Source organism: Poecilia reticulata, chromosome 23 (genome assembly GCF_904066995.2).
Source record: "Poecilia reticulata chromosome 23, P_reticulata-male-v2, whole genome shotgun sequence".
Taxonomy (NCBI): Eukaryota; Metazoa; Chordata; class Actinopteri; order Cyprinodontiformes; family Poeciliidae; genus Poecilia; species Poecilia reticulata.
Window position 1 is genome coordinate 5,204,410 of NC_088852.1, and position 25,189 is coordinate 5,229,598.

At 38.9% G+C, this 25,189-nt stretch overlaps 1 protein-coding gene across 2 annotated transcripts in view; it reads left to right on the forward strand.

Annotated features, from left to right (window-relative positions):
- The window catches only part of LOC103459388 (ankyrin repeat- and BTB/POZ domain-containing protein 3-A), a 210,757-nt gene that overhangs the window by 102,732 nt on the left and 82,836 nt on the right, over nucleotides 1-25,189 (forward strand). For both annotated transcript variants that reach the window (XM_081603977.1, XM_081603978.1), the window contains exon 2: nucleotides 20,539-20,688. In XM_081603977.1, coding sequence (XP_081460103.1) covers nucleotides 20,539-20,688 — 150 coding nt within the window. The remainder of the gene's footprint in view (nucleotides 1-20,538; nucleotides 20,689-25,189) is intronic.

Below are 25,189 nucleotides of genomic sequence, written 5' to 3' on the forward strand. Positions count from 1 at the left end.
ACCCTCTCACCAACTTTTCGGAGAGCTGAAACTGGTCCCTTGCTCACCAGGTACTCCTCAAGCTGTAGAGCCAATCTTGCAATTAGCTGAGCATTTTCAGACTTTAAAGTCTCGTTTTGCCAGCTAATGCGCTCGAACTCCTCACAGTCTCTCTGGTACCGTCTCAGTAGATCGCCCAACTCCTCTGAAAGACTGCAAGTCTTCGGATCGCTTTTCAATGGACGGATGTGCCCTTGTCAAGATCATCCGATACCTCATGAGTCTTTGTTTCAGTGTCTGTCAAGCTACTTCCAGGCAATGTACCTCAACTCTCAGGTCCTCATGTTTAAGCAGTGTGTTTTCCTGCTCTTCACTAAAAGACATGATTTGAGATTGAAGTACATCGTTCTCACTTGCTATCATGTTATATTTAGCTTGCAAGACCGATTGCCTAGCTCTCCTGCCAGGTTTGGAGCATTCGATGGTCCGTCTGAGATCTTCCACCAGCTGGCGCAGTTTGTCGTTTTCTATCTCCAGTGTTTCACAGGCGATGTCAGAAGAACTTAAGTCCATCAGCAGGCTACCCTGATCTTCAGGCATAGATGGATAACCACTGTTTGCCATCCCATCCATCCATTTTCTTTCACCCTTGTCCCTCAGTGAGGTCGGGAGGGGTGCTGGTGCCCATCTCCAGCTAACGTTCCAGGCGAGAGGCGGGGTCACCCTGGACAGGTCGCCAGTCTGTCGCAGGGCAACACAGAGACAAACAACACAGCAACACAGAGACAAACAACCATGCACACACATTCTCACACATGTTTTTGGACTGTGGGAGGAAACCGGAGTACCCGGAGAAAACCCACGCATGCACAGGGAGAACATGCAAACTCCATGCAGAAAGACCCCAGGCCGGGAATCGAACCCAGAACCTTCTTGCTGCAAGGCAACAGCTCTACCAACTGCCCCACTGTGCAGCCCACACTGTTTGCCATTTTGTTCAATTAATCCAGCCGTCCTTGTGAAATTAGACAATAAAACCACTACGTTTGTTCTTCAGTCTTGATTAGCACAAATGAGTTGCGCTGTAGCAGCCTGTTGTGTGTGGGTGTGTATCCTGTATTTGATGTATTGTGAGGACTCACTGCTCCCAAAGAAGAAATGCTGTTTTTGGACTCGGGGTAAGGTTTAGGTGTGATTCACACCTTAGACCTAAACACGGATTATGATGTCACACGGATTATGATGTCACATCATAATCCGTTTGTTTTGGTTTTAGTTGTGTATGGTTTCTGTTTCATGTGTTTTATTTTGGATATTTAAAATATCTACCGGGTCCAGTGTTAAAGGGCAGTATTGTGTAAAATTGACTTTATTTTAGCTTTACATTATGTCATAACATTCATTCATCATAAACATACATGGCGTGTTGCTTTCATTTTTCATTTCAAATCATTTAATCTCCATGGCAACCATTCAGCTGTGCAAAACGCCTGGGTGGGCCTGGCCCCCCCTTCAAGGCACAGCTCCCCCTCTCAACTCCTTCAGACTAGCCAGCAGCAATTAGCAAACACCTGGTGGAACTACGCATCAGCTGGGCTACTTCTCAGTTAAACGCTGGTTAAAAAGTTGTTAAAGGATTAATGTTGTCACATGTTGTCATCACTTCCTGAAGGCGGAGTTTCAGAAAGAGCAGGAGTTTCTTAAAGAGACAGAGACCCAATTTCAAAGCGTTAAATTACTAAGGGAAATGTATTTGATATATGTAGCATCTTTAGCATAGGTATTTGATTGTACTATAAAATGGCACTATGTCAATTTTGTGCACTTCCCCTTTAAGTGCCCTATAAAAATTAAAGTTTATTGATCTTTAAGAGTGTATCAATATAATAACTTGAAAATAGTATCATATCAAATGATCATTTATTGCAATAGTTAACAATTTACCATCAAGGAAAATTGGTTATGACATACAGAGCCCCATAGGGGGCATGGGGAAATGTTTTCGTTTGCGTTCCCTCAAAATAAGCAAATAAAAAGACTACCAATACAAAAACGACATAATCAAAACTGTAAGATATTATTTCTCCATGAAAATAACTCTGATATAGTCCAAATAGTCTGGATGTATTTTTTCTTTCTTCTCACGGAAAGTTTCTCTTTATGTCTTAGAAGGGCAGGATAGTGATGGAAAGTCTGTTTGGCCTGCTTTGCTTTTGCATTTTGCACATATTTTTCTACCCTAAAGAAAAAGATGAAGACAGCCGTAGTAGGAAGTTGTTTCTCTTACGCTTGTGAACGTTTAGTCTCTTGTAACTTTTCTCCCATCGCTCAACACAATCTCTCCAGATCATCCAGAGTGCTTCGTTTTCTCTGATGCTCCCTTTCTTATCACAGAAACTTTGAAAAAGAACAGAATGTTTTGTAAGGACCTTCTCCCGTTCTGCTAGGTTTTGTTTGTCCCTAATATCAGCTGTAGTTGCTGCAGATGCTCCGTCAGACACACAACAAACAGCAGAGGGAAACACTGGTAAACAAACCCCGGCGCCCGCGAAGTGTGGCCTCTCGTTGCCGTGGGTTCTGGTGTTCGTGGTGCGAGGACATATGGCGGCCATCTGGAGCGGCCGAGGGGTGCCGGGACATTGTGACTGGGTCGCGTTCGGGGTCTCCCTCGGTGGTGAGCAGGGGTGAAAGCCAACGCCGCCAACTCTGCATTGATTTCACTTTCATTCTCCTCCAAGAAGCGCTCCCTCTTTGTCAAAGTGTCAGCAGCTTGACATTATTGACAGAGTAAAAGCAGCACTTTGACATTTTCATGATGATGATGATTTGTGCTTGTTTATAAGAGGAGAAAATCCTCCAGAGGAAAAGGGGCATCGTTTGAAGTCGGGAAGGCTGAAAGCGCCACTAATGTCGGTGTTTACTGCTTCATCGCTTGTCTTCAGAGCGGCTGTTTTACACAGGGCTTCGAAATTACACCCATGTATTCATAAAAAACAGCTAAGCTGAATGCAAAATTACCTTGGAGCCATATTGATGGCCAGCAAATCCTTTCTGCTTGGCTCCACATGGGCTTAAAGGCATTTTGAGGAACTAAAGAATGGCAGAAATACAAAAGAAAGAAGACACCACACCAACAAAACCAGATATTTAAACATTTTCTTTTTAACAATGATTTATTCTCTAAAAGAGGCATTAACTGCGTTTTGGTTACAAAAACTAAACAAAACTTTGTTGATAATGTAGAAAAACACAATTTTACAATTGCAATGTTAAAAAAAAACGCAATTAAAATCACATGTGAAAAAGATTGTTCACAAAAAAGTAATTAAGAAAAAAGTCCTGTCATTTACTTTGTTTTTGCCAGGTATTTAAACATTTTCCTTTTATTAACAATAACTTTTGTTTATAACAAATCACGTGACTCGTATGATGCAAAAAAGTGTTTTCATTGCAGTTTGCGGAATACACAAATTTCGAAAAAGCATTTCATCTCGGCACAAAAACTATTGAAATCGTGATTTTATTGCTTTGTTTCCATTACGCAATTTTTCTTTTGTAATTCCAATTTATGCAGTTATATGGTAAATGGAAACGCAGCTACTGTTAATCTCCATTAAAAAAACAAACAACTCGCCTCAAGTCAAGTTTCATTTTTGTGTCTCCAATTAAAAATGTGGGATTCTGATATTTATTTGTACTCGGCAGTTATGAAGCGGCAGTTGTGCAGGCCGGTTACTCAGCAGGCTGTTGCTAGGTAACCATAGAATGAGTGAGTGAGTTGCTAGGTAACCAAAGAGTGAGCGAGTCAGTTGCTGCCACCAACTTTGTTTAGCTTTTCATGAGAGATTGAACATTAAACTCGTTTTTATTTTGGGCCAAATCAAAAATCTGAATGTTCTTAGAGGGCCGGTTGTACCAGAATGTACTGATAAAACCCATTAGACTGCTAAATTATCAATAAAAAGCTGGTTTAGCATTCAATAAGGGTTTCTTAAAATTAAGTAATATTGAACATCTTTTCACACTGATTAGTCCATCCAGGATTTTGTGATTGCTTTTTTGGGGATTTAAAAAAAAAATCAAAATCACAAATTTTGTGGCGCTAAATTGGAAATATTTTAAAGGAATTTTTACTTTATTTGCTCTAATGTATGATGTTAAATGTGACTTTTTATTCATCGACTTATCAATCACTTGACACCTAGTTTGATTGAGGCAGCAGTCAATTAATATGTGGGGTTGTGTAGATATTGTGTGAATTTTACTGATTTGTGAAAAACTGGAGGGACTTATTGATGCAATTTGGAGTCTAGAGGGCCACATAAAAAGCTAGAGTGGGCAAGATTTGGCCCCCGGGCCTCGGGTTTGACACATGTGTGCTAAATCATCTGTGTACAAAAGCCACGTGCAACACACAAATCCTAAAATTGTTGTCAGTTGGTAAGAAATCTTCGGTTTCCTCTTTAGGCGCTTGGTTTGTTTGCTTGTTTGTAGTTGAAGGTCATATTTGAACTCTGTGCTAATTGCTGAACATAAAGGTTGTGTTTGCTCCATAATACTATTTGCTTTATCAATCAGGAGTTATGACTTCCTGTGAGCTGAATTATTCCTAAATAGCTCTGCAGCTTCCATTGTTTTTTGGGCCAGGAGCAGGAAGAGAAGATGGCTGTGAAGCTGAAGGATAAAACATGACTTCCTGGCCTTTTGTCTTCTTCCTTCGCTCTTATCCTCCCCTCTTCAATCTCCAGACATCAATCACTCTTACGTTCCCACTTTTCTGTTTCCTCTCTGCGGCCTTCATTGTGCTCCATCTCCATTGTTCTTTCGCACTCTTGATCATCGCTCTCGCTCTTTCATGGTGAGATCTGAGCTCTGCGGCGACACATGAAATTATCTGAGGCCAGCCTGTGGGCTGCAGCCGGTCACAGCTGGCTAACCTCTGCCACCTCCTAACCCCGTGCGACTGGTGGCGGCGCCCCGTGGCGCGGTGACCTGAGAGCACGCGGCGCGGTCACATCAGCCACGTCGCCAGCCTTAACATCAGCGGCCCGGTTACATTGCCTCCAAATATAGAGCTGCCAGTGTTGATCTGCATGATTATTTTATATTTGTTTGTTTTTGATTTGCATCTGAGTTATCATTCAAACAGAAAAGGGAAGTTAAGCTTCTCACCAGCATTAAGCATGTAAATTATGTAACTTTTATTAAAAAAAATGTTTTTAAAAACTGTCATTGTAACATTACAGTTTGACATGAGACAGGAAAACTGTTGTTGACATCTGGAGACATGGACCGCTTCCGGTCAAAAACAGCCAATCAGAGCCAGAGGTAGGGTCATATCGCTGTCAGTCAACCCTGTGTACTCGCTGCTAAATATGCTATGAACAAACACCATACCATTACAGAAAAAAACTGCTTATCTGCTGTGCTAACTAGCCTTAGCACAGCAGGCTAAGACTAATTAGCATGCTGCTAACTAGCCATAACCTGCTAGCTTAAAAAACATGAATGCTTGCACGCACTTAAAAAGAAGATCTATAATTCATAGTAAAGTATTTTATACAGAATTTTACTATATTTATACAGAATTTAAATTTTTTTTACCATATTTATACAAAAATTTCCTATTTTACCATATTCATACAGAATTTTACCATATTTTACAATATTTATACAGAATTTTACCATATTTATTCAGAAGTTTACCATATTTATACAGAATTTTTCCGATTTTACCATATTTAAACAGAATTTTAATTTGACCAAATTTTACCATATATGCACAGAATTTTACTGTAGTTGGATGGTAAAACTCTGGCAGCCAGAACTGCTGGGAGTTTATCATATATTAGAGACTTTTTTACAGTGTCAGCTACATTGTGTTGAACACAAGGGTGATTGACAGCGCTAAGACCCTCCTCTCGGCTCTGATTGGTTGTTTCTGGCTGTGAATTTGTGCAGATGACATAGCATTCATGGGACGACAGAGGACCCTGATTTTTTTTCACATTATCTGTCTTATATTGTTATGACATAGTGGCAGTGTTTTCTGCTGTTTTATCTTTGATTTTTGGACAGAATCTTGATGCATCTTGACTCTCTTAGCCTACTTCATGTTGTCAGGTTCTGTTTAAGTTTTAATTTTAAAGACAGCTGATCTCAGCTAAAGATAAAACAAATTTGTTGAAAATGTCAAAAAAAGAGTGAAATCTTCACATCTGCAGCCGTCTCAGAATGTTTGCACATTATCTTACATCAATGGAATCTGCTTTTGTTATGAAACTTCTTAAACTGATTCTGATAAACAAATAAAAATGACTAATTGTGTAAAATCTGCCCTGATCTAACGTGAGAATGACCAAGCTTTTCATGAAGGACATCTTTCCATGGAGAAATGGTCAGAAGAAGACGACTAACTAATGAGTTATCTGATTTGCAAGTCTTAATGTCAGCCAGCGATTTTGTAAGGGGTGGGAGGAAGAGGAGCATCGCTCCCAAAGTACACGATTATTTGCCTTCAGGTCTTTTCTGCCAAAGAATCACTGAAAATCAGTTTTTTAGTTAATTCAAGCATTTATTTTTTCCAAAAAAGAGCCAAAAATGAGCGGTTTTGATGCTCTAAAGCGTCTGCTAGCTCTTGTTTCCATTCAGACCAGAACGCCTCCTTAGTGGAACGACGTGACCAATAATCCTCTGATACGAGGGGATTTGCTTGGCTGATGCAGCGTTGAGAACCTTCTGCTGAATGCAGAGGAACAGATCAGGTGTTGTGCGGCAGCGGCATCCTAATTCGTCGCCGTTTTACCCTTCCCACCGGGGCATCAGATCCAAATGTCAACATCGCCCTTGCCAAATTAGACGTGTTCTATTTACGTTCGCGGGGAGGAGCTGAGGGGATGAGCGCGTCCGTCCGTCTCTTTACACACGCTGCACTGGGAAACACTGTGAGAAAGAAACGCCAGGGGCAGATTCCTGCAGAAGGAAAAACAAAGAGAAGGAGAAAGAGTGTCCGGCAGCACTCTATTAGGAAAGGTGTAAACGTGTGATTGCTTGGTACCTCCGAGCGAACCAATAAATTAGTTTTGATGCTATATATAGCCGTGCTGCTTTTGGGAACAACAGTGTTCATTAAGTTAGTGATTACAGTGCATAGAAACAAACAAACCGAACATTGTCAGGAAGGAAAGCTTCACTTTTCTCCACCTAAAGGGGGAAATGTCGTAATATTTGCATTGAATGTCAACAGTCCTTGCATAAGGACTTCAAAGTTTGAATTTTTACAGTTTTTCAAAGCAAAAAAGTGACACTGAGACCCTCTGCAAGCAGAGTTGTTTAAAATAAAATCAGCACGTCCTTATATGGAGTGACGATGCGTCGTCTACATCAGTACACTGCAAAAACACAAAACCTTACCAAGTAATTTGGTGTAGTTTCTAGAGAAAATATCTGAGTGCACTTAAAATAAAACAAAGTTATTTTAAAAGTAACTTTTAGAGGCTTGTTTTAAGTAAATAATTCCTTATTATTGATTAAATTGTACTTGTTTTATTGGCAGATAATTTCACTTATTTCCTAAGTAAATTTACCTGCTAATGGAACTAGAACTTTTTCATCAATAATGAGGAATTATTTACTTAAAACAAGTCTCTATATCTTGCTAAAAAGTTACTTTTAATTTAGTTTGACTTGCATTAGAAACTAGACAAAAATTACTTGGTAAGATTTTGTGTTTTTGCAGTGTATGACTGCAAATTAATCAAGAAAACATTTCAAATCGGATCATGTCCAGTGGAATTTGTAGCTACTTAATGGCAAACCAAAAAAAAACATACTTTTTCAAACATTTGTTCCAAAGTAATATTTTTACTGGTTGCTCAGGAATATTCCTGCCTGAAACGTTAAAGTTCACATGAGTCACTAAAATGCTTCCCTCATTCACATCATATTCTCTTATTTTTATCCACTCGAAATGATGTCGGTGTGGGTCGGCGTCTTCAGATGAAATGGTTTTCTTCTTTCATGTTTACTTGAAAAAGCTTGTAAGAAAGTAACAGTAAATACATGGAAATATTCTAAAACTTTGTAAAAAGAAAAAAACAATATCACTAATGTAAAAATGATTTTACTTCCGGGTTAGGAGTCGTCACAAGGTGCTGACTAACCAATCAGAAGCAGAGTTCAGAAAGCATTGCACTTTGCAAATTGGGAAAAAATACATAAATAAGAGTTTTTTTCTCTTTGTTTCTACTATATTCTTTAATCTTGGAAGAGCAAAATATTTCTGTTGAAAGAAAAAAAATGAAAAGCAAGTTTTCATTTTACATAACGTTTGCATTAATTACACCAACATATTATTTTTTTTTAAATTTAAATATTAAAGTGGAAGGAAGCAGTTCTTGTGATTTGAAATGTTTAGATAATTTCTGACCTTCAAATTATGACTTTATTGAGATTTATTAACTGACATTCTGACTTTTTTCACAGTTTCCTGTATTTAAAAAAAAATAATTTATTTGCCTCAACTGTATATTCAAATTAAAACTGCTTCTCTATTACAGTTACTCTCTTTCTACAAGAGTAGCATAAGCCACATAATCACATCTTCTGCTGATTGCGTTAAGATGATTTTCTTCCCCTCTTGTGACTGAGATGGAGGATAAACTAAACATATTATGTATTCTGTAACATAAACAACTCGGTAAACGTGTGGCTCATCTAATTAGGACGATGTCGTTGCCATGTGGTTGTAAATATAGTCGGGCATCTGGTCCATCTGGTTTGGTGTGATAAAGGCGTCCAGATGATGAGGGATTAAGCTCTTGGTGATGAAGCAGCGAAAACAACCTGCAGAGTCCCACACGTTGCTCCAGAGTTTGCCTTTTCAGATTTGTGATTGACGCTCTAGAACATATGGATCTACACGTGCAGGAACGAGGCTCGAGTCTGCTGAAGGTCAGACCAGTTAGAGCCGTTCCAGACGATCCAGTTTCCATTAAAATGAAAAATAAACTCAGAGGTGAGGGAAATGAAGCTAATTTTCTTGCCTGTAGCTTAAATGTTGACTGAAATTGACGATTTAATGTAAGTTTCTGACGTCTAGGTGTTGCTGTTTTGGCCTCACCTGCCGAGTTCAGGCCAAAAATAGGAATTAAATCAATATTTTTGTATTTTTATTTTAATTTACAGCTAGTTAGCCAATTTCTGTAAACATTTTAAGACCTTTTTTTGTTTTTGAAGCAGAATAGAATACATTTAATATGTTTCTTTTGAAAGTATTCATATATTCATAGTAGATTTACCTCTGGTTCACAGATAAATAAATTCAGATTTGACCTTTTTTCCATCATTATTGCATCTGATTTCACTGAATGTCACAAGAACTCTTAAAAGCCTTTTGAAATGCTTGACAGCATTTATATTAGAGGCTAAATTATATTCTTTCTTCGCCTCATTTGAGATAAAAATACCTTTTTTTCCCCCTCTAGCTTCATCTGGCACTTTTAATTTAACTATCACCTTTTTAAAATGTGATTTTATTAACTTTTATATAAAGTTTTGGAAGCTACAGAAATTAATTCTTGTTTAGAGCAAAAAAGTAGTTAAAAATCACAATAATGTTGCAACTAAAGAACAATTTCATCAAAAGCAAATATAATATCCTGACATAAATGCAACTAGAGCTTTATTATTGATAATTAGTAATATGTAGCAGTTTTATTCTAAAATTAATTAGGTTCATCAAATCCAGTTTCAAAAGACTGAAACATAATTGCAAGAAATTATGAACTATTTTGTTTGCAATCAGATTTTACTGCCTTAATGTGAAGACAAACTACTTTATTATGCAGCCAGATATGAGACGCGGTTAACAAAATGGTAAGATAAGCAAAAAAAAAAATAAAAATGCAAATGTAGTTGAACGTTTTAGTTACGCTTTTCTGAAAATGTAAAATCTTTGGGGAGGGAATGTGTGCAAACATGCCGAGAGGTTCAGAGCATGCTCTGCAAATTATTGAGAGAGAAGTCATCTGGATGACTTTCCATGCCAGATACGCTTGTTTGTTTTGATTTATTCATGAGAACGTGAGGGACCAATTGGTTAGGAGACATTTTACTGGGAGAGGAGGGGGTTTTTTATAGCATGGTGGAAACCACTTAGCATACATAAGCAGACAGGCAACTAAAAACGATGACTGGATTTCATGTTTTCTGGTTTGATTCAGGGCTGCACAGTGGCGCAGTTGGTAGAGCTGTTGCCTTGCAGCAAGAAGGTTCTGGGTTCGATTCCCGGCCTGGGGTCCTTCTGCATGGAGCTTGCATGTTCTCCCTGTGCATGCGTGGGTTCTCTCCGGGTACTCCGGTTTCCTCCCACAGTCCAAAAACATGACTGTGAGGTTAATTGGTCTGTCTAAATTGTCCCTAGGTGTGAGTGTGTGTGTGCATGGTTGTTTGTCCTGTGTGTCTCTGTGTTGCCCTGCGACAGACTGGCGACCTCTCGCCCAGAACGTTAGCTGGAGATGGGCACCAGCACCTCCCGACCCCATTGGGGACAAGGGTGTAAGTGGATGGATGGATGGATGGTTTGATTCAAAGTTAAATAGATCAGAGAACCTCACATCTGCAAGAAAAATCCCAGTTATTTCACAATTTCAGGGCAGAATGTCAAAATTCATACAGTAAGTGCAATAAAAAGGCAATTAAAACATGTTTTAATTAACGGAGATGTTCATTTTAAAGAAGCAGTATTTCCTAAAATTTACTTTTTTGAAGTTTGTATCATGTTATAATGCATGTTTGAGGAATCCTTTCATTTCCATGGCAACCATTCAGCTGTGCAAAACGCCTAGGTGGACTTAGCCCCGCCTTCGAGGCGCGCCTCCTCCTCAGAGCTGCTGCAGTGACTCTCCCACTCGGCTCCTTCAGACTAGCCAGCAGCAATTAGCAAACACCTGGTGGAGCTGCGCATCAGCTGAACTCGTTATAAAAGCTACTTCTCAGTTAAATGCTGGTAAAAACTCTGAAAGGGTTAATAAAAGAGCCATGCTGTAATGTTTTTCCGTCAGACCTATAGAGAATAAACATCATATCATAATGATAAAACCAAATCTCTGCTTATCAAATTTCCATCTTATTTTATATAGTTTATCCCCCCAAAAAAGTCCTTACAAAAGCTACTTTACCAATCTCTGTTTTCTTGGGAAATACCACCAAATAAAACTCTTCTAGATAAAATTACATTTTCATCTGATTAGAATTTAAGTCATGCTCCCTGATGTGATATTTATTTTTATACTTAAGCCCTTTATTGTCAGAAAATTGTGAAAACGGTTGTGGATTTCTCGTTGCTTTTCTCCTGCGGGTTTCTACCAACAGCTGCGTTATGGATCAATTCTCAGTCCATCAGTTGGGTCAACCATTTAATCATTTTGACCATTTCGGCCCCCAGTACATTCATACATTATTGATGAGGGAATAAATGTCTCTGTGGTGTAGCAGCTCCAGCAGCTTTCACGCTAATTCATCCCCCCTTTTTTTTTATCAAATGCTTTGTGTTGCTTGTGTTGTCTGCTCTGTGATGTGGGTTTAAAAATCACTCTGCCTTTTTTGCCCCAAACGGTTTTCCTACAGTAAAGCGTTTCCAGCTCAGCCAATCGCTGCAGCGCCAGGCAGCAGGCGCCTAGTGCCATGGCAACTACCTGTTAATATTCCTGCAGAGTTTTCTTGCTGACAAGGGAGGGTGCGCAGTTCCCTCACGACAAAAAAAAAGAAAGAAATCAATTGGACATTCCTGCAGAAAAAAGGGATCCGAATGGTGCAGACTGATCCTACTGACCTTGACTTGCAATTCAGAATGACATCATTGTTACACAAACTGTGGCTTTTAATGGGAAATCAATTTAGTTAAGATATTTCTATCTTCCAGGGATTTCTCCTGAGAAGTTCGCTGACAGGTTGGACTTTATCGGGTCGAGCTTCCGGGCGATAAAACCATCCAGCTGGGATTGTCAGCTTGTCACAAAGAGGAATTGATCACGGATCTCATTATGCTGCCAGCTTGATCTCAAACAGAGCAGGCAGACCTTTTGTCCTTTCTCTGTTTGAAAAGACCTTGCTCTAATGTTAGTTTGTCTTGAAATAAGAAGAACAAAGAGCAAGGAAAATAAATCACATGTCAAACTCAAGGAAACAAACTTTAACAGTTTTTTTCTTACATTTTCTAAAATAAAATGAAAGCGCTCTGATTTCTTGGCATTGGCAGAAAAAGAGCTTTCAGAGAAACTACAAGATGCTACGTTTAAACCCTCTCACATGTGTCAAACTCAAGGCTGGGGGGCCAAATCCGGCCCGTCACAGTGTTTTATGCGGCCCTCTAGACTCTAAAAAGACACAAAAATAGAACCATCAAGATAACAGTGAGCTTAAATATTATTTTATCAATCAATTCACAGCAGTTTTTATTTGTTTACTGCCTAATTGTATCAATCAGTCCCTCCAAATCCCTGCACTTTTTGCATAACTTTGAATTTATTGCACATTTTTCGCAAAAATGATGAAAAATGTCAGCTCTAAATATTTCTTATATTTCTACTAAACAGCTGCCTCAGCCTTACTTTATGTTGAGTGATATGACAAGTAATAAAAAGTTGCGTTTACTGTCATACATAAGTGCCAATATTTCAAAATTACTACCACAAACACTTTTTTATTGCAAAGATATCACAAAAAACAATCGTGAAATCTTGGACTGACTGAAAATATGTTGCTCGCTTGTGAATCATTTTCTGCTCGCACTTGGAACACAGAAGTATCGTCACCTGGCAACCTCTCAGCCAATAGAATGAAAGTGTTACACTGGGTGTGTTTGTTTCCTTCTAATGGGTGTGCCTGCCTCTGATCTAAATAAATGGAAGCACTGCTGGCGGATATTTATTGTAACACGAGCAGAAAGCTGAGACTGTTGTTTTTCCCTACATCCAGTGGGCGGCGCAGGTTGCTACAATTAACATTAGCCACACAGGCAGACCCTCTAGAAGGAAACTAACACACCCAGTATAATACTTTCATTCTATTGGCTGAGAGAAGATATGTTCAGTATTATTTCATTTTAAGAATTTATTTATATTTTAACTGTTTTTTTCAACACATTCTGGCACAACTAGTCCTTTAAGAACATTTATGATCTTGACTTGGCCCAAAAGGAAAATGAGTTTGGTTCGCCGGGGCTCCAAACAGGCTAGGATTTCAAGTCAAAATTTTCATTAGAAAAATGTAATTGTTGCTTTATCTTGATAAGTCAGCAGACATAGGGGAGCCATGATGCATTGTCTCTGGCTCAGTGAAAAAATCTAACAAGAAAAATAACATTTAAAAGTGTTTTTGCCCTGGATGTCATGAACAAATGTCTGGTGTTGGAAAGATATTTATGTTTCCAATTCAAAATGTCAAGGTGTGCCATTAAACCAGCTGTGTTTCCCTCTGAGCTCAGCTCAAACCGCATTGTACTGTCACCTGTGAAAATGGTAAGCTGTTTTTCCTAGGCCACCACGGTGCCTGCTAGTCTTCAGAGTGATCTCCTGTGGACTCAGAAAAGGAGATTTCAGTCGGCCTTACAGAGGCTGTCATTTTTCCCATTCAGCCAAAAGCCTCGCACACGATTATGCTGGGTGAAATATTCTCAAAACCTTCAGTATTATTTTTAAAAATTAGATTTTTTTTTAGCTATTTTATTGTGTTATAAAAAGGTAGTCATTCTTAGAAAATAACAGCATGACAATCTTCATTTGTATTTACGTGTAACAGAAAACGAGGTTTTTGAGAGATTATTTTTTAAATCTTTTGTTCCTCAGAAAAGACCTCAAAGAACATTTTTTCAAACACGCTTTTGAAATTCTCTCGTATTTTGGAAAATTACAATATGATCTTGGATAAAATTCATATTAAAATCAATTAAATTGGAGCCATAGGGAATTGAACTGTCTTCCTGTATAATCTAACAAAACTATCTAAAAATATTGTGAGGTATATTTATAATAAACCTCAAAATATACTGAGATATATTGAAATTACAGAGGTGTCTCAGTGTTGCAAGTTGCAACCTAGCAGGCTAGTTAGCAGATAGGCTAACTAGCCTGTTAGCCTGCTAGGTTGCAAGTTGTTAGAAAGTTTGCTTACAAAAAAGTTTGTGTTGTTTTCTAACTTGCCTGTTAGCAAGTTTGTGCTAATAGACTAGTTGCTAGCATCTATCCTAAGTCATTCTCCCAATAACTAATATTGGACCGTCCAAAATATACTTTTTACTTTATAAATTAATTTATAAAATTAGCTCTTGCCAACATTTTCACTTAAATGTCTGATTTTGACCTTAGAGATCAAAATTATTTTAAAAAATGTTGACCTCTACAGTTCTGACAGCTTACAGTGCTAATTTTTGCTACTAGGCTAGCTGAAATCAAGCTAACTAGATATCATCTTGTACATAATTGTCATGTGACTTCACAGTTCCGGGAATGTTGTGGCTGACGGCCATCTTGGTAGGTTTCCTTAACGAACTGTCATGACAGTTGCTATGGAGTTGCTATGACAACAATAAACAAACAGCATTCTGCGTCTCATACGCTTTTAGATCCCTACATTTCATTTCTCTCTTGCACATTGTTACTGTCTTTTTGTTGGTCTCAAAGTCATGGTTCATCCATGTTTTGTGCTGCGTTTGCCTACCAAGATGGCGGTTCAGGAGCGTGGGTCACTTCCACTTTTTGATGTCAGGCTTTATTAATCTAATTTAGTTTTCTGCACTTTGATTGGACGGGTGGCAGAAGGAAATGCAAGTCCTCTTTAATTGCACTATTTTTAAACGTACTTCTTGTGGAAAATAAAGAGAATTATTAAATTTTGGAATTTATGCCTAAATGTGGACAGCCTCGCTGGAGATAGGCACCAGCAACCCTCCCGACCCCACTAGGGACAAGGGTGTACAGAAAATGGATGGATGGATGTGGACAACCTGGCTCAAAACAGGATTAAGTCGGGTCATTTACATTTCTGGCTTCCATCCAGGCAATTTTAACTGTGACCAGCCCATCAGTGCACTGGTGTTGCTTAAATGTGTAACTTCATCTCGCAGAGAAAATGTGTCAAGAGACTCCCTCTTCAAATAACTACGCACTCATGCTTAAAAAATCTGGCAAAAGATTGGTTCATTAACTTGGGAGAAACATGACGTCTGTTTTAGCAGCTCTTAATCTTTATTTTACTGGAAAAAATACTCCTGTGTTTCTTGTTCTCACACAGACCGTCGTGGTGTGTATCCTTGCAGAGCTCGATATCCTCTACATTATTTATGATGACTTGCATGAGCGGCAGTGGTCCTGTTGAAATCACTACAGGGATTCCTTTACGCCTCGTGGAGCTCTGTAGTGGTCTTGTCCCAATGACCCAGTCTCTATTTTTATCAACTCGACAGCGGCTGACATGCTCCCAAAATAAGAAAGAACGACGAATCTTACCTATTTAGTTAGAATTAACCCATTTCTCAACATTTTGCTGAGCTCTTATATGGGGGAATTCTTCCGCCATAATTAGAGAGCAACACATTTTTGAAAGCAAGACTTCATGTCTTTCTTCTCAAAACTTGCAATGTTAGTTCTCAAAACTTCTGCTCTCTTTCAAATATTCACTGTGCTTTCTCAAACCTTTTTCTTCAAAACTTGTCTCTGCTCGGATCAAATCTCCACTTGTAAACCTCTCTGCTCACACTTGGAACACAAAAGTACCGTCGCTTGGCAACCTCTCAGCCATTAGAATGAAAACGTTACACTGGGGGGGCGTTTACACGACAACAATCCAACAAAAACTTTTTGTTGGATCGTTTACACGATAACGTTCTAATTACAATCTGTGTTTACACAGTAACGGTACACATCGAAAACGTGTAATGCTATGCTGCGCCTAGTTGGTGCTAGGTTCTTTGAAACTTTGAAAGTGTGCATGTGTTTAAAAAAAAGTTGTACTTTAAGGCATGTGGATTTGCGTGAGAAAACATGCATTGTGTGCGTCTGATTAGGGCGCATGCAGTTGGAAAAAGTGGGATAACTTTGAGCTTTCACGGTGTCTGTAGCGAGCCCCGGACTGGAAGCTGTTTATTGTTTTTACCTACATACAGTCTGTTATTCCTATATCAATTTGATAAAATAGGAGTTTCCGCACTTCCCATATCCGTGTCCTCTGTTACCTTCTTCAGCAGTTAAAACAGTTTAATCCGTTGCTAACAAGTCGTAACTTGTTTTTTCGAGCCGCCTTCAAACGCAACATGAAAGCTGAGACGCTCGCGCAGTGTTTACGCCGGTGAGGTGAGGCAGCGAAGGAGACCTGCTGCTGCTGCGCAGGTGTGTGTTAGAATCATGGCAGCAACCCAGCAAAACGTAAATAACTTGGCACAGTTTTGCCACCGAACTAACCGACTGAGTTGAGTAAAGCTGTTGGATGCAGGTGATGTTAGCTAAAAGATGACTGGCTAATATCAATACAGCATGTTAAGCTTGTTAACAAGTAGCTTGTAACGTAACGAACTGTCATGACAGTTGCTATGGAGTTGCTATGACAACAATAAACAAACAGCATTCTGCGTCTCATACGCTTTTAGATCCCTACATTTCATTTCTCTCTTGCACATTGTTACTGTCTTTTTGTTGGTCTCAAAGTCATGGTTCATCCATGTTTTGTGCTGCGTTTGCCGGGGCTGGTCCTGGTCCGTAGTTCTCTAGATAAGAGCGCTGAACAAGCAGCCGTGTATTTTGCCATCTGGGCGGTGCGGAGCGGTGAAGAGACGCTGAGGGAACCGTATCTGATGGAGAAACAGTAACACCAGCATTGTGAGTAGTTTCTTCATCTGTGGATTGTATGTTTTGCGTCATACTATGCATGAGCTGGGGATTCTCTGGAAGAAAAGATCCGTTTTCTAGGTTTACACGACAACGGAAAACGTTACGTATCAGAAACATCGCACTCTGGAACCCGTTTTCAATCTGTGCCGTTGATAGAGAAAACATTCGGTGGTTTCGTGTAAATGCACACTACAAACGCAACAAAACTCTTCCGTTTTTCCCCGAAATCGTTGTCGTGTAAACGGGGCCCAAGGCTTGCTAGAAACAGGCAGGATGGATGGATGGATGGATGGATGGATAGATGGATGGATAGATAGATAGATAGATTGATAGATTGATTGATTGATTCTCCCTACATCCAGTTGGTGGCGCAGGTTGCTACAATCGACATTAGCCACACAGGCACACCGACTAGAAGGAAACAAACGCACCCAGTGTAACACTTTAATTCTATTGGCTGAGAGGTTGCTAGGTAACGGTACCTTTCTCTTCCAAGCCGAGCAGAAAATGCTTCGCAAGCGGAGATTTGATCCAAGCAGAGACAAGTTTTGAGCGCAAGGAGAAAGATTTGAGAGAGCAGAAGTTCTGAGTACAAGTTTTGGGAAGAAAAGCATGAAGTCCTGCTTTCAGGCTGAAGATGCTTACTCTCAAATTACGGCGGTTAAATTCCCCCATACTCTTCTTGTTGCCTTAGAGGTCAAACATTTAAAAATATATATCGTTTTCTTCTCTGTCATGCTCTTCAGTTTTTCCTCTTCAGGAAGCCAGGCTGGCGTTTTTTTCTCACCTCTGATGTTTATTACACAAACATCACCCAGGATCAAATATTCCTCCTTTTTTTTTGTATCCGGAGAAGCCAAATGTTAGTGAGAGATAACATGTAGAGGGAGTGGGAGGTGGGAAAAGAGATGGCTGCAGACTTGTTTATACGTCTTGATCTGACAGGATGAATAATTCAGCAAATAACTCGGTTGCACCCTGTGGGTTATTTAAAAGCATAGCTTTCTGAAGTAGGAGAACAAAAACAGGTAGATTAAATCTGGATGGCAGTAATGATAGCAGGCCGTGATTTCGGAAAACACAGGAACGTATTTCAAAGTTCAAAATCTGGTTTTGGATTCCCAGAGAAATTCAGGAGATTCCTCAACCTCACTGTGGGAAAGGAGACACAGCTAAACTCTCAATCAATTTTCTGGTTGCCTTGAGGCGTTTGTGAAGTTTTCTGTCAGAACCTGGGATTCTGCTGCTTTCTCTTGATATTTACGGTTCTGAGCAAACTGCTGCAAGACCAACTCAATATGTTTAGCTTCACTGCAGACTTCGAGTTGATATCCTCCATTTAAACATGACGCCTAAATGATCTGCTGGTCGTATAACTTTAGCATTGCGGTTTCGTCCAAATATGGTTAAAAAGCTGTGAGTAATGTGATTTTTAACAAATATTTCTTGGTTAAATCAGAACAAGCAACCACATAAAAACATCTGTAGATGTCTAGTCTTATGAGGGAAAGTGTTTGCTTTCCTTTTATTCACTTAAATTTTCGGTTTCTTCAATAGATTCTTTGCTTTGAGATTTTAAGGCCAATAATTTAATTTAATACTATCTGGAAAGACACAAATTTGTCAAAACATCAGAATAACTCACCTAAAACTAGCAATATTTACAATCTGTATCATTTAATTACAACAAATGTGTGTCTTCAGTCAGAGGCTTATTTAGAATCAATGTAATACAGACTGCTACAGGAGGCATCAGCCTCTACAAAAACTCTTGGAAGACAATTGTATAAGAGTTGCAGAAACATTTTATTTACATTTGGGGATTAATAAAGTATTTTTGTTTTTAATGTCACATGGTCTTTTACATGTTTTGTAAATGTCTGTTTTCTAATGTATTAGAAACTGATCATATTACCGGAGAGGAAATAAATGATTACATTACAACGTCTACCTTTAAATTTCAAAGCTGAAGTTGGTTTCTGATTGCAGCTTTCGAGTCGGGAAATGGCTAAAGGAGGATTCCACTAAATTTTTCACTATGTTAAACCTGAACTGTATTATTCTGCTGCAATAGCAGGATATTTAAAACAAAGTGTGGGATTTATGAAACCTTTATTTTGCGACAAGATGAAGGTTCTGTGACAAAATCTGACTTGTGAAACTTCAATTAAGGGCAGTTTCACCTCATTTTCCACTATCTTCTGCATCTTTTATGAGAGAAAACAAAAAGCTAAAACTGCATATAACAGCAAAATAATGGAAATTTCAGAGAAGAAGGAGTTCAGTCCTCATTGTGGTCCAGATGGAAAGAGAGGGCTGAAATCACCGTTTATTGAAGTTTCACAAATCAGATGAATGTTTCACAGATCGTAAACTTGGTTTTAATGTTCTGGCACCTGTGCATAAATGATCCAGTCCAGGTTTGAAGAGTCTGCATGTTGTAATTTTTTAACTAGAATAGATTAAAGATAATGAAGATAGTGGAAAATTAGGTGGACAATCGAAAACCAACGTCAGCTTCATCTTTAATTGCATCAAAATGTTCACATGGTTTAAATCTACCTCTGATTTGTTGAAATACTTCCACTCTTTGGAAACTTTACACATATTTTTCCCAAGGAATTTATGTTCAGGCGCACCCAGATATCAGCTGCGTTGCGCCTCCTGCTTAGCGGTCAAGTAGCAATGGAAAAAAGCTGCTAAAGGAATTATTGGAAGCCCTAAATTAAGTAAACCTACCCGAAAAGGCTGTGGGAAGAAGGGAGTGGGACTCTGATTGGGGAATACTGGTATTCCCGGGCTGGACACTGTGGGAAGAAAACGCTGTGGGAGGAATTTGAGGCTAAATTCAAGAAAAACTCCGGCTTGTTGCCTGCTGTCCAACTGCATGGGCCTTTTGTCTTCAATTCTGGCATCAAATATAGACAAATGGACTAAGTTCCCCCATGTTTTAATTACTGTTGGTAGAGAAACGGCTTATCCTGCTGCGCTGGGTCATTAGGATTAGCCCTCACTGTGGTGTTGCTTTCCGTTCTCCTGCAGGAGAAAAAAAACTCAATATCCAATCTGTCACAAGTCATTCTGCAGCTAAACAATGCCTGGCTGCAATAATGGCCTCCTAAATGGATTCATTCTTGTCCGCAAACATAATCTGCTGCAACAACGAACAAAACAAAAACAATACACCTGAGATCATAATATAAAAGGAGAAACTGCTCCCACCAAGGTCACACTTTGAATTCACAGAAATAGCAGAGCCTGGTTTGCTTAATTAGACTTCAGGTGATGAATTAAAAAATGGACAACGACGAAAGCAAACAAGAATATAAACTCGTATTCGACTTCAGAGGGAATCGTTTTTAGCGCTCTGTGCTTTTAACCCTACGCTTTACGTCTAATCATGAAGATAAATGTTTACCCCAAGCTGCAGCTGGAGAAGGAAATAAATGTGCATCTCCAAACTCCCAGCTCTGTTTTTCTACATTTAGCTAAAAGTGCTGATTTGCATTTCTGCGTCTCCTCTGAAGCTTCCATCCCCCTGGTGTTTCGTGATGCCGCCTGTATGCGAGGGGAGGCAAAGGGGGAAGGGAACAAAGTTAGTTTAACTAAATTCCCTCCTCAAATACGAGTTCAGCTGCTTGATGAGCCGTGGCGTCTGTCTGTGTGTTTCTTCCAGGTGTGCTGAGCCTGCCAGAAAGTTTGAACCTGCACCGAGACCAGCAGCGCTCGGGGAGAGGCGGCGAGGGTCACGGATACTCCCAGGCCGAGCTGCGCACCCTCGAGCAGTCGCTGCTGGCAACCCGAGTGGGCAGCATCGCGGAGCTGAGTGAGTGGAGCTTCCTCCTTCTTACCCAGCGTTCACACGTTTTGTTTTTTAGAGGAGTGAGTCAGCAGACAGCAGACAGCGTGGAGAATCAAAGGGAAACTCTCATGGGGGCGTCGAGCGAAGTATTGATTATTATTATAAAGTGAATTCCTCCCGTCTTCAACCGCTCAAACTTTCCTCATGTGCGAACTAACAAACACTTATTTAGGTGCTTACAGTTATCCTCTGTTAGAGAGATGGAGTGATTGGATTAATCCAGTTGATTGATTAATTGAGAAGCCATTTGCTGAAAGAACAAAACCCACAGAGCAAAGCCAAAACTGTACAATGATTAAATACAGCTCTGGAAAAAATAAGAGGCCTGCAGTGAACTCCATTGAAAACTTCCTGGTTTTTCCACCAAATACTGATTCCTGAACTCTTTCCTAGTTAAAATGTCACTATTGTTGTTCCTAAATGAATATGAACGTGTTTTCTTTTCAGTATTTGAGGCTCTGAAAGCTCTGCTTCTTTTTCATTATTTTGACCATTTCTCATTTTCTGCGAATAAATACAAAATTGTTGCTTTAACTTCAGAGACGTGTTGTCAGTAGTTCGTAAAATAAAAGAGTAATGTTCATTTTACTCAAACATATAGCTATAAAATGTGAAATCAGAGAAACTGATCATTTTAAGTGGTCTTGGTTTTTTCCAGAGCTGTACATTTTGCATTAACATAGAAAAAAGTATTTGTAAAAATATGTTTCACCCAAGACTGCTCAAGTGGGATAGTTTTAGCTTTAAATCATATTAAAAATCATATTAAAAATCTCTCATCCATTTATTAATCAGTTAATACAAAAAATAATCAACATGTTGAGTCAAGTAGAAAGGGTTGAACTTTTAAAAACGATGTTTTTATGCTAGTGATAGAAAAGCGTGTTTTTCCAAAATGGTCGCCTCTTCAATATGGTCAATGGAAACGCAGCTCATGACTACAACTACTTATCCCTAAAAAGTTGTAGTCATGCGGTAAATAAATAAATTGTGACCTGTTAAAAGTGTCCTGGTTTTAGTTCTGGGGAAATTTCAAAACAGTCTCAGGAGATGGGAATAAAAGGTACAGGTGAGTCAAAACTGATCGCTCTCTGCTCATTTGCGAATCTTTTTCTGCTCTGGCTTGGAACAAAGAAGAACCGTTGCCTAGCAACTTCTCAGCCAATAGAATGAAAGTGTTCTACTGGGTGCGTATGTTTCCTTCTAGTGGGCGTGTCTGTGTGGCTGCCATTCTATTGGCTGAGAGGTTGCCAGGCAACAGTAGTTTTCGTTCCAACTAGAAGAGAAAGGTTTGAGAGAGCACAGTGAGTATTTGACAGAGAACAGAAGTTTCTCTGTTTAAAGTTTTGAGAATAAAGACATGAAATCCTGATTTCAAACTGAAAATTCCCCCCATAAAAACGTTAAAAAGTTTATTTACAAAGAATGTGTTAATGATAATGATCATGGTCCAAGAAAGTTCTGGAGACGATTCAGAGAAATACACCACCAAATGCTCTTAAAAAGACTCAAATCACTAAATTATTTTATTCAAAGCTCACTTTGATTGCTAATGAAATTAAATTAAACTAAAAGAACTTGAAAATGAGAAGAAAATATCAATGCAAAGGAGTTTTTCTTTCCATCTTTTTGTCGTCAGTGGGATGTAATGAGTGAATATTTTTGTTCGGGAATGCGTTGTTCTGATGCAGATAAACATTAGCCATTCAAAATGTCACTGTACCCCGTTTAAACTACCAAATGTTTTATCACAAGTGAATAAAAAACAGCATCCAGGAGGAGACTGTGTGAACCCTCGATGGCATTTGACGAGCAACAAGCTTCCATTGCAGACGTTTAAAGATGAATTTCAATGCTGTTTTTCTCTTTGTTCTTGAAATTTCAAGTGACGTTTTATTCAAAAAGAAGACGCTGGCGAAGCTTTGTAATGACTTTGAGTGCTAAACTAAACCAGACTGCTTTGTCTATGTAAATTTACTCTTTATTCTGCTTCACAGAGAGCTCAGTCAGTCACTATTTCTCCTGTTTTGAAACGATAACAGTGAATATTTTGGACTTGTGCATCGTATCCCAGTTTCTCCTGGGCGTAGGAATGAACATGGCCGCTCCCTCAGGCTGTCACGGCCGCGCTGCTCGTCCGTCCCCACGACCTCTGACTTCCCTCTGACACTCAGCAGCCAGGATCCTTTGTGCTGCAGCTGGTCCAACACCTGTTCATGATCCGTGGCGGGGGAATCCTTTAAATCCAAGGTCATCGCCTCCGAGGGTTTCAACCTCCACTTGCAGCGAGAAGCTTTAACTCTTTGTTTCTCATATTAGAGCCGGCTGTCCCCCGAAGACGTCTGAACAATTTGTGGCGGAGTCCTTGTACATTTATCCAGTTTGCTTTAACCCTAGAGCGCATTGCAGAACCATAAATCATTGCACTTCCACCGGTGAATTCCAGGTCTGTTCGGTGACCTGTGAGCAGTTTGTGAGGCATGATGTCGTTTATCAGGGGGGAAAGTACTTTGCTCTAAAAGTCTTGAGTCATCCTCCATTTCTTTTTATTTTGCTCAGAGACTCATAATCGTATAAAGCGGTCTGGAAGAAAAGATCCTCAGACTTTCTGATGATGATCCTTCAAAGTTTTTATTACATATTAGGCTTTATTTTTATTAATTCAGTTCAGTACCTGCTGTATGGCAGCATATTAAGGCCATTATGTTTATAAAGGAGGAATAAATTTGCACTAAAAATCTTGTCAATTTTGAGAAATTTTCTAGAAAGAAAAAAATAGAAATATCAGGGTTTGACAAGTTAAAAAATTGCTAGAAATACCTCTGAAATATTTATAAAATAAAAAGCAACAGAAATAATAATTGAAAAAAACTTTAAACTTTGTAAAAGACTAAAAAAATACAATTTGGATGCCTATCAAAGGTTACAAGACAGTTTGGGGATTTGTTAGTACAATTGTAGATGTATTAAAAAAGGAATAATTTCTACTGAAAATCTTGTAAATTTTTAAAAAATGTTCTAGAAAAAATTTGAAATTTCTGAGTTTGAAAAGTTAAAAGTTAACTAATGCACAAGTTCTTATTGTGTAAACTTCCTTTTTACTAATGCGGTCCAGTTTTTACTCTTCTATTGTTTTTTTATTTTTATTTGTAACTCCAACTTATATGACAGCATATGAGCATAAATTTGAGAATTTTTCTAGAAAAATGTTGGAAATTTCTGAGTTTAAGTTAAAAAAATTTAAACAAAAAAAGAGAAAAAGCTGGAAAAGACTTTGAAAGAAACTATAATCCCTTTCAGAAGTTACCAGACAGTTTGGGGATTTGTCGACTCTCATAGTTTATCACTACTACCAGATCCTATTTCTTAAAAATGATGTTTTGCCTGCAGTAATTTTAGAAACTAAAAATATGTGGAAAAATAATCTGATATTTATTAATTTAACGGGACACCAGCAGCCGCTGCTCAGCTGTTTCCAGGCAACTGTAATCATTAATATGTACAAACTAATAATGTGGCGTAGTCACTCAACAGCCTATTAAATACAAGTACAGCTTCAGTAAATCCTGCATAATATGAGAAATCCTTTCACAAAACCACATTTCATTTTAATACCTGTATATTTTGGATATTAGTCCAATTTTAGAATAATTGAAAAGAAATATGGCTGGTGAAATTAATAAGACTTTTTAGATGCTGTAAATTACAAATCCAGTTTATTATCAGCGTCACGTTGGGCTTTCCTCTGCCGTAGTTAAACTTCCACACAATCCAGCAAACAAACTGCTTGCAAGTGTAAGTTTAGTGGATCTGAGTGGCTTCTGTGGCAACATTTTCTCCTCATGTTGCTTTTTTGTGAACAGATTGATCTTCAGTTAACGAATCACTGAGTAACACGAGTGTGCATCTGCTTAGCAAGTGTACATTATGACTGCATCAAGAGTCCTACTTCCAACATGTTCCTCCATCTGCCTTTCTGCAAAAAAGAGGACAAATTTACCAAAGCTGATACTTCTCGATTTAGACACAGTGAGACCTTTATTCAAATAGTCGCCTCTATTCAACTTTAACCCTTATTTATGTGTCTTTTTAGACTGAAATTGACCAAAATGCCCTGTTAAATCAAAGAAAGGAAGAAAAGGAACCAAAATACGGAGAGCGTTTCACCAGGAGGCCTAAAGTGAGGAGCCCCGAGCCCTGGTTGTTCATTTCACTAACGCTGTTCATGTTTACACACTGTAAAGAAAAACTGTAAAAAAACGGGTAAATGTACTGTAGAAATTTGAAGGAATTTCTCCGTTGTTTAGTTTTACAGGTATTTGTAACGCATTTTCCGAAGCGCGAAAACTGGTCAGACGGCATTTCAAGCTCGCTAACCGGACCCTGGAACATATATCTTTTGGACTTCGGTTGGATTAAGAGACGGAGTTCCCTTTCTGCCACTCCCTGGTAAAGTAAAATAAAT